We start from the raw sequence: 12,364 nt of genomic DNA, 5'->3' as shown, positions 1-12,364 counted from the left end.
GTTGGACTTTAATTGACTTTATTAAGTCCATTAATTTAGTTTCTTTCTTTATTATTATTATTATTTTAAACAAGTTTTGAATTCTGTGTGCGTATGTACGTCTGTCTGTCTGACTGTCTGTCTGTATTTGTGTATATACACACAGTATATATCTTTTGTCTTTTCGTGTAAATGTTTTTATTTGTAATTTCTATGAACCCTGCAGAAACATTTAATTGCCAACATATGTGGTTGTCGTTAGGGATGCATATCAATTAATCGCGATTAATCTATAGCAGAATAAAAAAATTTGTTTACATCATATATGTGTGTGTACTGTGTATAATAACTTTGTATAGTTAAATGCACACACATGCATGTATATATTTAAGCAATGTTTACATATGTATATACATTTGTATATTTATGTATAATTTATATTATATATAAATATAAATACTTAGTATATAAATATATTTTTTTCTTAAAATTATACATGCATGTGTGCATATTTATATATACATAATTATTATACACAGTTCACACACATATATGATGTAAACAAAAACCTTTATTCTGCTATAGATTAATCACGATTAATTGATATGCATCCCTAGTTGTCGTGCATTTGATCAGCAAATTGGAGGTGATTGAACTTAATATTATATGTGATTCTAATAATTTTAGTACTTTGATAACTCTGAATGATGAGACTGTCTTCACATGTTTACCTAACAAGAGTAAATTCAGTGTAATATTGGCTTTGTGTTAATTTTTTGCTCTTATTGATTTTTTTTAATATCACAATAACTGTATAAATTTGTGACGTGGTTATTCTTTAATTCACTAAATTAAGTGTATTTTGTTTTACTTTTCATATGTTTTACAAATAATTAGGGCTGGGCGGTATGAGCAAAAATTCATATCCCAGTATATTTTTTTAGGAATGGCGGTAACCGATATTTATCCGGTATTTTTTACAAAAAGGATAAAAATGTTACTTAAAAGTCAAACCCTTTATTTAAAAAGTTTGCATAATCTTTGTGGCTGAAGTTGTACCATAAAGTTGTAAACACTCCCTAATAAACTATCTTTTCCACTTCAAATCAAAAAAAAAAAAAAGGCTATACCATACAGTAAAAATCATCTTTGTTAGAGCCTTTATCTCACCCGAAATGACTTTATGCTCATGTCCTTGATGAGTGGTGAATGTTTGTCATACCAAAGTTGTTTAGCTGGGTTTAGTTGACTTTATATACAAACCAGTGAAGTTCTTAATCATTTCTTTTTTTAACCTTGCTTTGTGCACATCGGCTTGATCATGTAATATGATCTTTAATTTGTAATATTATTATAATTATAGAAAAGTGTCCTGGCCATACTATTGAAATGATTAAATCCATAAAATTAGAAATGCACAATTCTCATTAATATACTGAACTGTCTGTAGCATTAAGATTTGTTGTCACAGAAATTATTTAAGTACTCAAACCTCTTCATTAGAAGGGGGTGTCACAGTCCTTTAGCCCTTACAGTGTATTCCAGTCACAAAAGTGGACAAAACTTAAAAAACCTATGATTCAAAATAATAAAGTTTATACAACAGTTACGGTTCTGAAATCTGATTGGCTGAGTGCTACGTGCAAACTGAAACTAACGCACACACATTCAGCACTTTTAACCTGTCTCTGTTTCATTCACACACATCCTCCCTTATTATTTCTCAATAATAATCTCATTAATTCACACTAATAACTTCACTGAAGCAGCACAGTCATTCGTTACTTATTCTAAAGTGACGTTTTAAAACTAAATAACAGAGACTTGTTTGTGGCTGTTATACTGGGCTTTGAATCTGAGGAAAAAGTTGCCCACAAAATAAAGTTTGTGTTTTATCTACGCACTTGTCCGGTCGAACTGATGTATAAACACAGTATCACTAACCTGATATTGCTATAATAGTGATGACGAGGAATAACTGCAATAGCGTATTAGATAAATAGGTGTTGTGATGGAGCGTCAGACATGTCGTTGGGATGGAAGCACACATATGCAGCGGTAAATTAATTCCAATGATCTCTCTGTAAAAGCTGATTGAGGAGACATTTTATTGTAGTCTTAAACTCAATTATTACAATCCTCCGAGTGCAATGCAGTTTTGGAATGTCTACATTCACGAGGCGCATCCAAGTGTCACGAAGAGTTTCTGCGTACTTGCTGGGACGGGCGGGCTCTGCAGCTCCCCCTTGTGTTTTTTAGAGAGATGTGCAATCATTGCGGTGATCTGAAATCATCGCGATGAGGTCAAACAATTGCAATGAGACGATTATTTAATCATTGTGACAGCCCTAGTCACATTGTTTTTAAAAATATACAACCCCAAAACAGAAAAAGTTGGGACACTGTAGAAATTGTGAGTAAAAAAGGAATGGAATAATTTACAAATCTCATAAACTTATATTTTATTCACAGTAGAATATAGATAACATATCAAATGTTGAAAGTAAGATATTTTGAAATGTCATGCCAAATATTGGCTCATTTTGGATTTCATGAGAGCTACACATTCCAAAAAAAGTTGGGACGGGTAGCAGTAGGAGGCCAGAAAATGTAGGTGTACACGTAAGGAACAGTTGAAAGACCAATTTGCAACTTATTAGGTCAATTTGCAACATTATTGGATATAAAAAGAGCCTCTCAGAGTGGCAGTGTCTGTCAGAAGTCAAGATGGGCAGAGAATCACCAGTTCCCCCAATGCTGGAGCGAAAAATAGTTTTCTGAGTTTCTTAGAGAAAAATTGCAATGAGATTGAAGTTATCATCATCTACAGTGCATAATACCATTCAAAGATTCAGAGAATCTGGAACAATCTCTGTGTGTAAGGGTCCGGAAAACCATACTGGATGCCCCTGATCTTCGGGCCCTAAGACAGCACTGCATCACATACAGGAATGCTACTGTAATGGAAATCACAACATGGGCTCTGGAATACTTCCAGAAAATATTGTCAGTGAACACAATCCACCGTGTCATTCGCTGTTGCCAGCTAAAACTCTATAGGTCAAAAAAGAAGTCATATCTAAATATGATCCAGAAGCACAGGCGTTTTCCCTGGGCAACGCTCATTTAAAATGGACTTTGGCAAAGTGGAAAACTGTTCTGTGGTCCAACGAATCAAAATTTGAAGTTCTTTTTGAAAAACTGGGATGCCATTTCATCCGGACTAAAGAGGACAATGACAACCCAAGTTGTTATTAGCGTTCTTTTCAGAAGCCTGCATCTCTGATGGTTTGGGGCTGTATGAATGTGTGTGTCATGGGCAGCTTACACATCTGGAAAGGCACCATCAATGCTGAAAGGTTTATCCAAGTTCTAGATACATATGATCCCATTCAGACGTCGTGTCGTCTCTTTCAGGGAAGATCTTGCATTTTCCAACAAGACAATGCCAGACCACATACTGCATCAATTACAACATCAAGACTGAATAAAAGAAGGATCTGAGTACTGAAATGGCCAGCCTGCAGTCCAGATCTTTCACCCATAGAAAAGATTTGGTGCATCATAAAGAGGAAGATGCGACAAAGAAGACCTAAGACAGTTGAGCAACTAGAAGTCTGTATTAGACAAGAATAGGACAACATTCCTATTCCTAAACATTGGCCCTCTTCCAGCTGTTCCTTATATGTACATTTAATTTTTCTGGCCTCTTATTGCTACCTGTCCCAACTTTTTTTGGAATGTGTAGCTCTCATGAAATCCAAAATGAGCCAATATTTGGCATGACATTTCAAAATATCTTACTTTCAACATTTGATATGTTATCTATATTCTACTGTGAATAAAATATAAGTTTATGAGATTTGTAAATTATTCCATTCCTTTTTTACTCACAATTTCTACTGTGTCCCAACTTTTTCTGTTTTGGGGTTGTATTTGAAATATTTGTCATTCGTAACTGACAAGTAGTTAGTTGAGCTTAGAAGTCATCATGCTTGTATGTTCACCATGCTTGTATTAAATATGGGCAACATGTCAACAGATTAAGCCACAATAGACGTAACCTTGTTTCTACACTCTGTATATTTGTTTAATTCTGTATTTACTTGTTTCTTAATTTTTCTTAATAATCTCACTAATCTTTAGTGATATCCATGAAAATATGTATACCACTGTAGAAACAGTATAACAAACTTCTTATATTCAGGTTTGAGCTTCCTCCAAGGACAGCAAGCCAAGTTCGTTTACCATTGTTCATTAGACTGAATGTGCAGGTGAATTAGTGAAATAAATAAAATCAAAAATATCTGATTCCCCCACAATAGTATGTACATGACATTTTTCCTGGACACGTCCTGGCCAGGATTTCGAGTGTGTCTTCTAGAAGTCGTATTTGTAGACCGCAAACATCGACATACGCATACGAGCCATACGAATCACGTATCAAATGCGATGCATCACAGCACTAGTATGTATTGTAACTCCACCATAATGTCACACTTTCTCAGGAAGACTCTCCGGTCTGGGTTTCTTTTGTCTGGTGTAAAGTGCTGATATGGCTTTGTGTCTGAATGATTCATTTTTCGAGCACTCAGCATTCTCAAAGTATAAACCTCTGAAATACCACCCTACCTGCTTAAATGGCGACTGCAGTTTTCCATAAGCCTGCAGAAATCACTTAAGTAACCTGCTGCGTATGTCCTCAGATTAGGCTCGGTGGGGACAGATAATCTGATCTCAGCTTGTTGCGATTTGTATGTGGAGGAAGGCAAGCTCAAAGCCATTCTCCGAGTGTCCTCGCCTTCTCATCTTAACCCTTGTTGGTTTGCAAGCGTTACAGAAACAGCACTGAGAGTCTCACATTACCAACACACGGAACCCACTCGTCTGCTTCGTGCCCATCATGCTGAAGCAACAAATTGAATGTTGATTGAAACAGAGGTGCTGGCAGCTGTGTGGCATGTCCATTGATATGTGATTGAGAGAGTAATGCTCTACTGCTGCTGTGAGAAACTCAGGCAATTACTGCAGTACTAAATGCAAATGCACTCATGGGTGTTCTGTGTGTGCTTCGTCAGGTACTTTTTGTCGTTTTATATTCATACAGCATGAGGAACGCATCTGGTTTTGAAATCACAGTCCCACTACCTAAATTCATTCAGAAGTTATCACGGGTGTATATCCAGAGAACAAAGGCTGATTCATTATAAATCAATTTACAAAAAAATGCTGGGTTATTTTCAATCCAGCTTTGGGTCAAAAAGGTACAAACCCATCTATTGGGTTAAATTATCCCAGAAAATGTTTATACGAGTTAAAACTACCCATAAAGGGGACCTAGTAACATTGCCGTAATATTTGCGGAGCGCGTCCTGTGTGAATAAAAGGCAGGAACAATGCCGTAAGGGGTGTGCATGTTAGGAATTTATGGTGACATTGGGGTTTCAAATGCAGATCAACATTTACTACGAAAAATGTCTGCAAACTGGAATGAAGCCGGAATCTTGGTGCTCCTTACTATCTGCCCTGAAGCTGAGATCGACTGACATTATATTAGGACTGCGAGTCATGTGGTCATTTATGATCAAATCAGAATAAAAAAATGCACGAATGTGGTTTTTGTTGGGAGAAATCACGAAGAATACAACTTTCATCAAGGAATCCACCAAGTGCATGATTGCAAATACAATCCACGTTACGTGTCTTTACGAGATGTGTGTGACCACACGCACAGATTTCGGAAATTATTGACAGTGTGAATGAATTAAAACAAAACCATCCCTGGACAAATCCTGGAGACATTGGGTCTTATTCACTAATAATTGCGTAAGTTTGTTTATATTTATACGCACACTTGAACTTCTCACAAAAACTTTCCGCCTAATTCACAACACATGTGTATGTACATGAATTTGTTCTTACGTTAGTGAATTTGGAGTGTTCTACATGAGCGGATGTTTGCACAAGATTGTTAATTTGCATAAAACACGCCTAAGCCGGCTCTGTATAAAGGCTTTCCGCAGCGCAGCGCTGGTCCACAAAAATTTTTGGGCAGTTTGTAATAGAAGCGAAAGAGCTCGAAAAGAAATCCATGATCATATTTATTATTGGTAAAGTTCTGTTTTGTTTTGCACTTTGCTGTCCAACGACCAGAGTAACATTAAATAAGTATTGGATGCGTTAACAAATATGTCATTTATTAATATGACAGAGACCGCATCTGTATCTAAAATAAAACAGACTTGAGATCAAGTGATTGACGTTTGGACTTCTCATTACATTTACATGACGTTAACATTAGGCATTAAGCAGACGCTTTCATATAAAGATTTATAAAGTGAGGAAGGAAAGCGTGAAGATTTGTCATTACGTGAATCTTCTTTATATGCGTGGAAAAATAAGTCTGCTATAATAATTTGTAATGTATATAATAATAATAATATAGATCATGTGTGATAGTTTATGATACAAAAAATATTATAATATTAAATATAATCAAGTACATTTTATATATCAGCACGATTATAAACATTATAGTTATAGACCGTTTCAGCAGTAACAACATAAACAAGCGGCTGCACGTAACTTCCGGTAAACTCCACTAATAATAAATAACAACAAAGTCCTTTAAACGTAGTTTATTTATATAACAAGCAAAAAAACAACACATAGATTACCTAGGAAACCAAAACATTTGTTATTTTCGACGAGGCATTTGTTCAAAAGATCAGTTTAGCAACTAGTCAGACCTTAAAAAAAAACGAAACCGGAAGTAAGGTTAGGATCCAGGCGTGTATCACGTGCGTCCGATGAAGCCGTCTATAGCCTAGTATTTGAATATATCGCAAGTGATTATTGCAAACAAGTGGTTTTAGGTTTTCTTGATTTTTTGCATACATTTAGAAGAAATGTTGATACGAAAGTTTTTGTTGAATCACAATTTGTTCGTTAAAGCATTTGTACGTATCCCACGCACAAATTTGTGCATACGCATGCTTAATAAATGAAACCCATTTTCTTTATGTTTTCCAGAATCTGTGTGTAAAAAGGGCTATACAGTACTTAATGTCTGAAACCAAATGCTATAAACACATAATTTTCTCCAAATTTAGAGTGTTGCAAAGTATTTGTCATTTAGCATATATCACAATAGTTGTATATAACCTGATGTAGTTATCTTTTTGGAATATAAGCCTGAACTAACACTTCTGTTAATTGTACATTTTAAGGTGTCAATTTTAATCAGCCGGCGTCTGGCCAAAATCTGGCTGGCTGACACATATGTTGGCTTATCTCAATTCTTAATAATAGGAATAAACGGCAATCTGTCTGTGCTGAGCACCTGTGATACGATCACCCAAGACAGATGCTATCAGCAGGTGTAAACAATACAATACTACATAGCGTTTGTTCTTTATTTAGAAATGCATTTTTCAGCCCTTGGTCTTGTTTTCTAGGACACTGCCATCACAGCGCACCAATTTACTGAGACCTTCTGTACTGTACTGTTACAGAACAAGTGTGTACTTACTCTGTGTCCTCGCTTTTTCTTCTAGCCTGCCGGCCCGGGAGAGATGGAGCCGCGTCAGAGGACGACCAGCACAAGTTCATCTGAGGATGGAGACGGTGATGAGCGCAGGAGAAGCGCCGGTGAGCCACTTCTTTCATTTTAAAGTTTGATCTGGAGCATTAGAACAATAGTCACCTTCAAAGAGTTTTAGAGCATTATTTATGAGGTGTTTATCCCCCTGCTTTTTCAGAGGTAATCTGTACTTTTCAATGTCCCCGTTTGTCAATATTTACTTCGTGCCTATGCATCTAATCTTGTTCCCCATTTTGAAATTATATTTTCAGGATGTTAATGACAACGTCATACCTAGAGGGCATTATTAAAGGACACCTATTGTCCGATTCATGTTTTAACATTACCTTTCGTGTGTAAGTGTGTATTAGTACATGTTAACGATATGCAAAAGGTACCAACCCCAAAGTAAACGATGACGCGAGTTATCGTCTCCAATGTGAATCTCTTTTTTTGGACTACAACATACACACGAATTGTAGGCAACAGTTTACTTACTAGGATTGTAGGGCCCTATAAAATCTGTTTTAATTTTTCCCAAATTCTGTTTTGTCCGTTAAAATTTTTGCAAATTCCGTTTTGTCCGTTTTAATTTTTGCCAATTTTTTTACCCTTTACTGTTATTTTAGTCATAAAAAGAGTGTGCCTTTAATCTTAATGATTAAAATGAACACACATACAATAGGAATGACCTTAAATTTATTGAGGTAAGTTTTTTCACATTCCCTGATTGAAACACACACACATAAACATTTTACTCAATGTGTTGTTGCAGAAGGCTACACGTGTCAAAGCACTGGTGCCTTCAGAAGTGCCTTAAACACATCAGTCAAGCGGAACACGATTCATATTTTAAACAAAATCGCTTGAAATGCATATAACTTTACAACATACACAGGATTATTACTTACTGAGCTGACTTCGGACAGCATGAGCGCGCAGCTCTCTGCACGTGCAAGCGAAAGTGTTAATGTTAATTTGCAAATTCTGCGGTTCCGTCCGCGATTCCGTGATCATGGAAATTATAGGGCCCTAGGATTGGTGATGTAGACAAGACCGACATTATCATAATTCTTCCCGCTTCGGATTTAGCCTGTAAGTTAAAGGTGCAATTTGTAAGATATTACTTTGATTACTATCAATATCTGTAATGTTTTCAACTACTTGTAAATCGTGAGAAAATTTCCATTCAAAACATTGACACGGGGCAGTGCAGTCTCCTGTCAATGACGTTAATATCCATGTGACCATTTGTCACCGCCTTTACTGACGTAAAAACCACTGACAACAGTGGTCGAGTTCGGAAAAATAAAATGGCGCCCAAGGAAGCGACTGGAGCACAAATTTTGTGTAAATAAAGATATACTTTCACTTTTTACACATTTTAATTGCATTTCTAGCGAGAAATTAGTATTGTAGTTTTCAAATATGTGATTAGTTATCACAAAGGCGCTCTCTGTTCATATTTCAAACACGCTGCCTTTGAAGTGCCTCCGAAAGCCTTTCTCTGAGCGGCCTTCATGCCTCTGAAGTCATTTCCTCATGAGGCAGCGAGGCAACAAAAGTCACTGCCTTGAGTTTTCGGACGCAGCCAGTGTCGTGGACAAATGCGGAACTATGCGACAGCGCCTGTCGGGCTACGGGCTTGCTTACGGACTTATGGATTACTCTTTACCGTCTGCCGCTGGTTGTGTCAGTAAAGACAGCTCCTGTAAGCGTACGGGCCAACCAAACGACCCAAGAAGAGTTTGGAACAAAACGAGAGAAAGAATGAGGATCAATTTAATGTGTTGCATTATCTGGATAGAGAGAGCTTCGCGACAACATTTAACTAGACAGAGATTTTGATCCTGCTTGTGTTTACGCGATGGGTGAGTTGTTTTGATTCGTAACCCTTCAAAAGACGTATGCTATTATATTGATCACAACATTAGTGTGTAGACTGTAATCACCGCGTCTTCCCGCAGACAATATGCACATCAAGAGGTATTGTACAGCAATATGGTAATTTTAAGACACTTCACATTAAGTTGAAAACTTAATTCTGTGCTGTGTTAACCATCGAATTTGGACTAGTACTGTAACATCTATGACTAACAATTTCGTTTTGAACATCACATATAAACTTACATAATGAAATAAACGATGTCATCAAACGCAACATTTATAAGACTTGATAACCTTCTCCGTCAACGTGATTTCTCGTTCGCGTCTGATTGATGGCCATCAGCGGTAATTCCACGCTGCTTCAGAGCGTCATTAAACAACGTCATTGTTACTGATTTGATCTGGCGCCAGCTCGCGGCGCAGATAATACAAATTGCATCTTTAAATCCTGTTACCATTGCATTGTGACCGAATCTTTCAAACATGGTAAGAAGCGTCACATTTCCGGCTGACGTCAGAGGTATTCAGACCAATCACAGCGTACAGATTAATTGGCGAATCAGGGACACGGACTTTTCAAAATTTATGAGTTTTGTACCAAATCAGTCTGTTTCAGAAAGAGAGTGAAATCTGGAGCTACAAAAATGTACGATATGTGCAAAATAACGTTTTTTAACCATAAACAATGCAAACACATTGTATTATACCAAATAGACAAAGTAACGCTTTTTAGCAATGAAATAGGTGCTCTTTAATCTCTAGAAATTTTTATTTTGCTCACCCTATGCCCTCTGAAAATAATCTGAGGTAAAACAAATTGAGTTTATTCAGATGACCAGAAACGGTTGCTTCAGCTCTTTCTTGACATATAAACCCCCTTATCCTAACAGCTGAGACCTACTTTTACCTTTTCTATAGTCAGCTCATAGTGTGACATCAATGCTCTACTGTAGATGCACCTGTCGCAGATTCACACAGATTGTCCAGCTCGCATGGTTGTGTGAAAAATGACCACAAACAAAACCTCCATTCTACCGACTACGTGTATTTATTTTTATTTCTCAGGGGTTGTTTACACCTTGCATTTAGTCGATTTTCTGTCTCTCTTGTGATAAGATACAAAATGCATACTCTTGCATATTCTCTTCGAAAGCGAGGATGCTGTTGCAGGTGTAATTTTGTATTTATGTTTTGTAATATTATGGCTAATATTTGGTTCTTGTGTCACCTGAATTTCGTACTGCAATGGCGAGTCAGTAATCTAGACTCATGATATTTACGCAGCCTCAACACTTCTGCGTGTTTATCTGATCTATTGCTTTCTGGTCTCTGGAGCTCATCACCAACAGTCTCACTTCAGTAACCCTCATAGTCCGTGTTATCGTCTAGAAAATGCTTTCTGCTGAGCTGTTGCAAATCAGATATATGTCTGCGAGTCGGAATGTCTTCAGACACTTTGCCCACACTCGAGTGAGATTTATCTAATTATCCCTGTAAAACCAAGGACACGTCTTACCCAATGACATGCTGTGTACAATGATGTATCGAGTGGTCAATCTGTGTATCATTGTGGTTAAATAGAACAATTTGGCTCAAATGTAAGCATAATTATACCCGAGGGTGCTCAGCAGTCCAACATAATAGTGACATAAAGCCTTTTTTAGGGGTACTGTTGTGGACATTTTAAATATTTTCTGTATCCTTTTGGAAAATTTTAAGAAACTTTTTTTCTCTGTGATGTATGATAATTTCCTGCAAATTGTGAGGTTTGTGAAGAACATTCATGATGGCCATTGATTTGTCATACATTTTGGGACAAGAAAACCTACATCCACGTTCTTTGATTTGAACCTTGTGTCAGCAATGGTCGGACTTTCATTGTTATAATTCAATTTAAAAACAGCAGCATGTTTCAAAAAAGTTATTGTCCATCTAGTTCTTTAAATTCGTTAATGGTTAACCTTTTTTAAATCTGTCCTTCAGAGCGATTTTAAAATGTCAGGTTCACCACTTAGATTTGCTCTTGAAAGTTGAACAGAAAATGACACCTGCTGCTTGAAAGCCATTTCTTACTGCGAAATTTGGCCCATGCGTTTTAAGATCATGCATTTTTAAACCTTTGCACCAAAATCACTTTGTTTGCACTTTAAGATGTCAGTATCGTAAAAGCCTTCTATGAAAAATTAAGAAACGTTTAGGCTTAGGATGTGTTTTTGTAGCAGCTTTTAAACCAACAAAGAGATCAGCGGGAGAACAGCAGGTGTTGAGTCACATGCCCAGATGGGATCTCAACAGATTGCATTGCTCTTTATAATTATTTCATGGGCTTTTTGTGCTCCCCAGGACAAATTCGGTGTCCTCTTGTGCGTGTTAGCTCTTTGTGTAAAATCACAAGAGAAATCATGCATTTATTTACCCAATAATGATGTAAACCCGTATTTGAGTCCCTCTTAAGAGTTCTGTCCCTTTTTTTTTTGCAATGTATTCTTTACAAAATTTAGTCTCTCTCTTCTGCCTCATTCCCATCCCATTCATTAATTTATTCATTCATCGTTAGTTTAGTTAACAATAGGGTAGCACTGTTGCCTCACAGCAATAAGGTCCACGGTTCGAGCCCCGGCTAGATCAGGTGGCCTTTCTGTGTGGAGTTTGCATGTTCACCCTGTGTCAGCGTGGGTTTACTCCAGGTACTCCGGTTTCCTCCCACAGGCCAAAAGTATGCAAGTTAGGCAAATTGGAGATGTCAAATTGTCCCTCCCCCAACATGAGTATGAATAAAACTTGTGTATGGATTAACTGGTTTTCGCCATGAATATAGCCGTAGATGCTGGAATGGCGTAAAAAATAAAGGAAGAAGAAGTAATTAACAATAGCAGTAAACCTGTCCTCTGGTTTTTATTTCTTTTTGTTTTGTTT

At 36.9% G+C, this 12,364-nt stretch overlaps 1 protein-coding gene across 2 annotated transcripts in view; it reads left to right on the top strand.

Moving 5' to 3' along the window:
- Positions 1-12,364, top strand: part of cwc22 (CWC22 spliceosome associated protein homolog) — a 152,952-nt gene that overhangs the window by 97,325 nt on the left and 43,263 nt on the right. For both annotated transcript variants that reach the window (XM_073854677.1, XM_073854676.1), the window contains exon 2: positions 7,536-7,629. In XM_073854677.1, the coding sequence (XP_073710778.1) occupies positions 7,554-7,629 (76 nt within the window). In that variant the 5' untranslated portion in view covers positions 7,536-7,553. The remainder of the gene's footprint in view (positions 1-7,535; positions 7,630-12,364) is intronic.

Source organism: Misgurnus anguillicaudatus, chromosome 17, assembly GCF_027580225.2.
Source record: "Misgurnus anguillicaudatus chromosome 17, ASM2758022v2, whole genome shotgun sequence".
Classification (NCBI taxonomy): Eukaryota; Metazoa; Chordata; class Actinopteri; order Cypriniformes; family Cobitidae; genus Misgurnus; species Misgurnus anguillicaudatus.
This window is presented reverse-complemented; position numbering and strand designations above follow the sequence as displayed.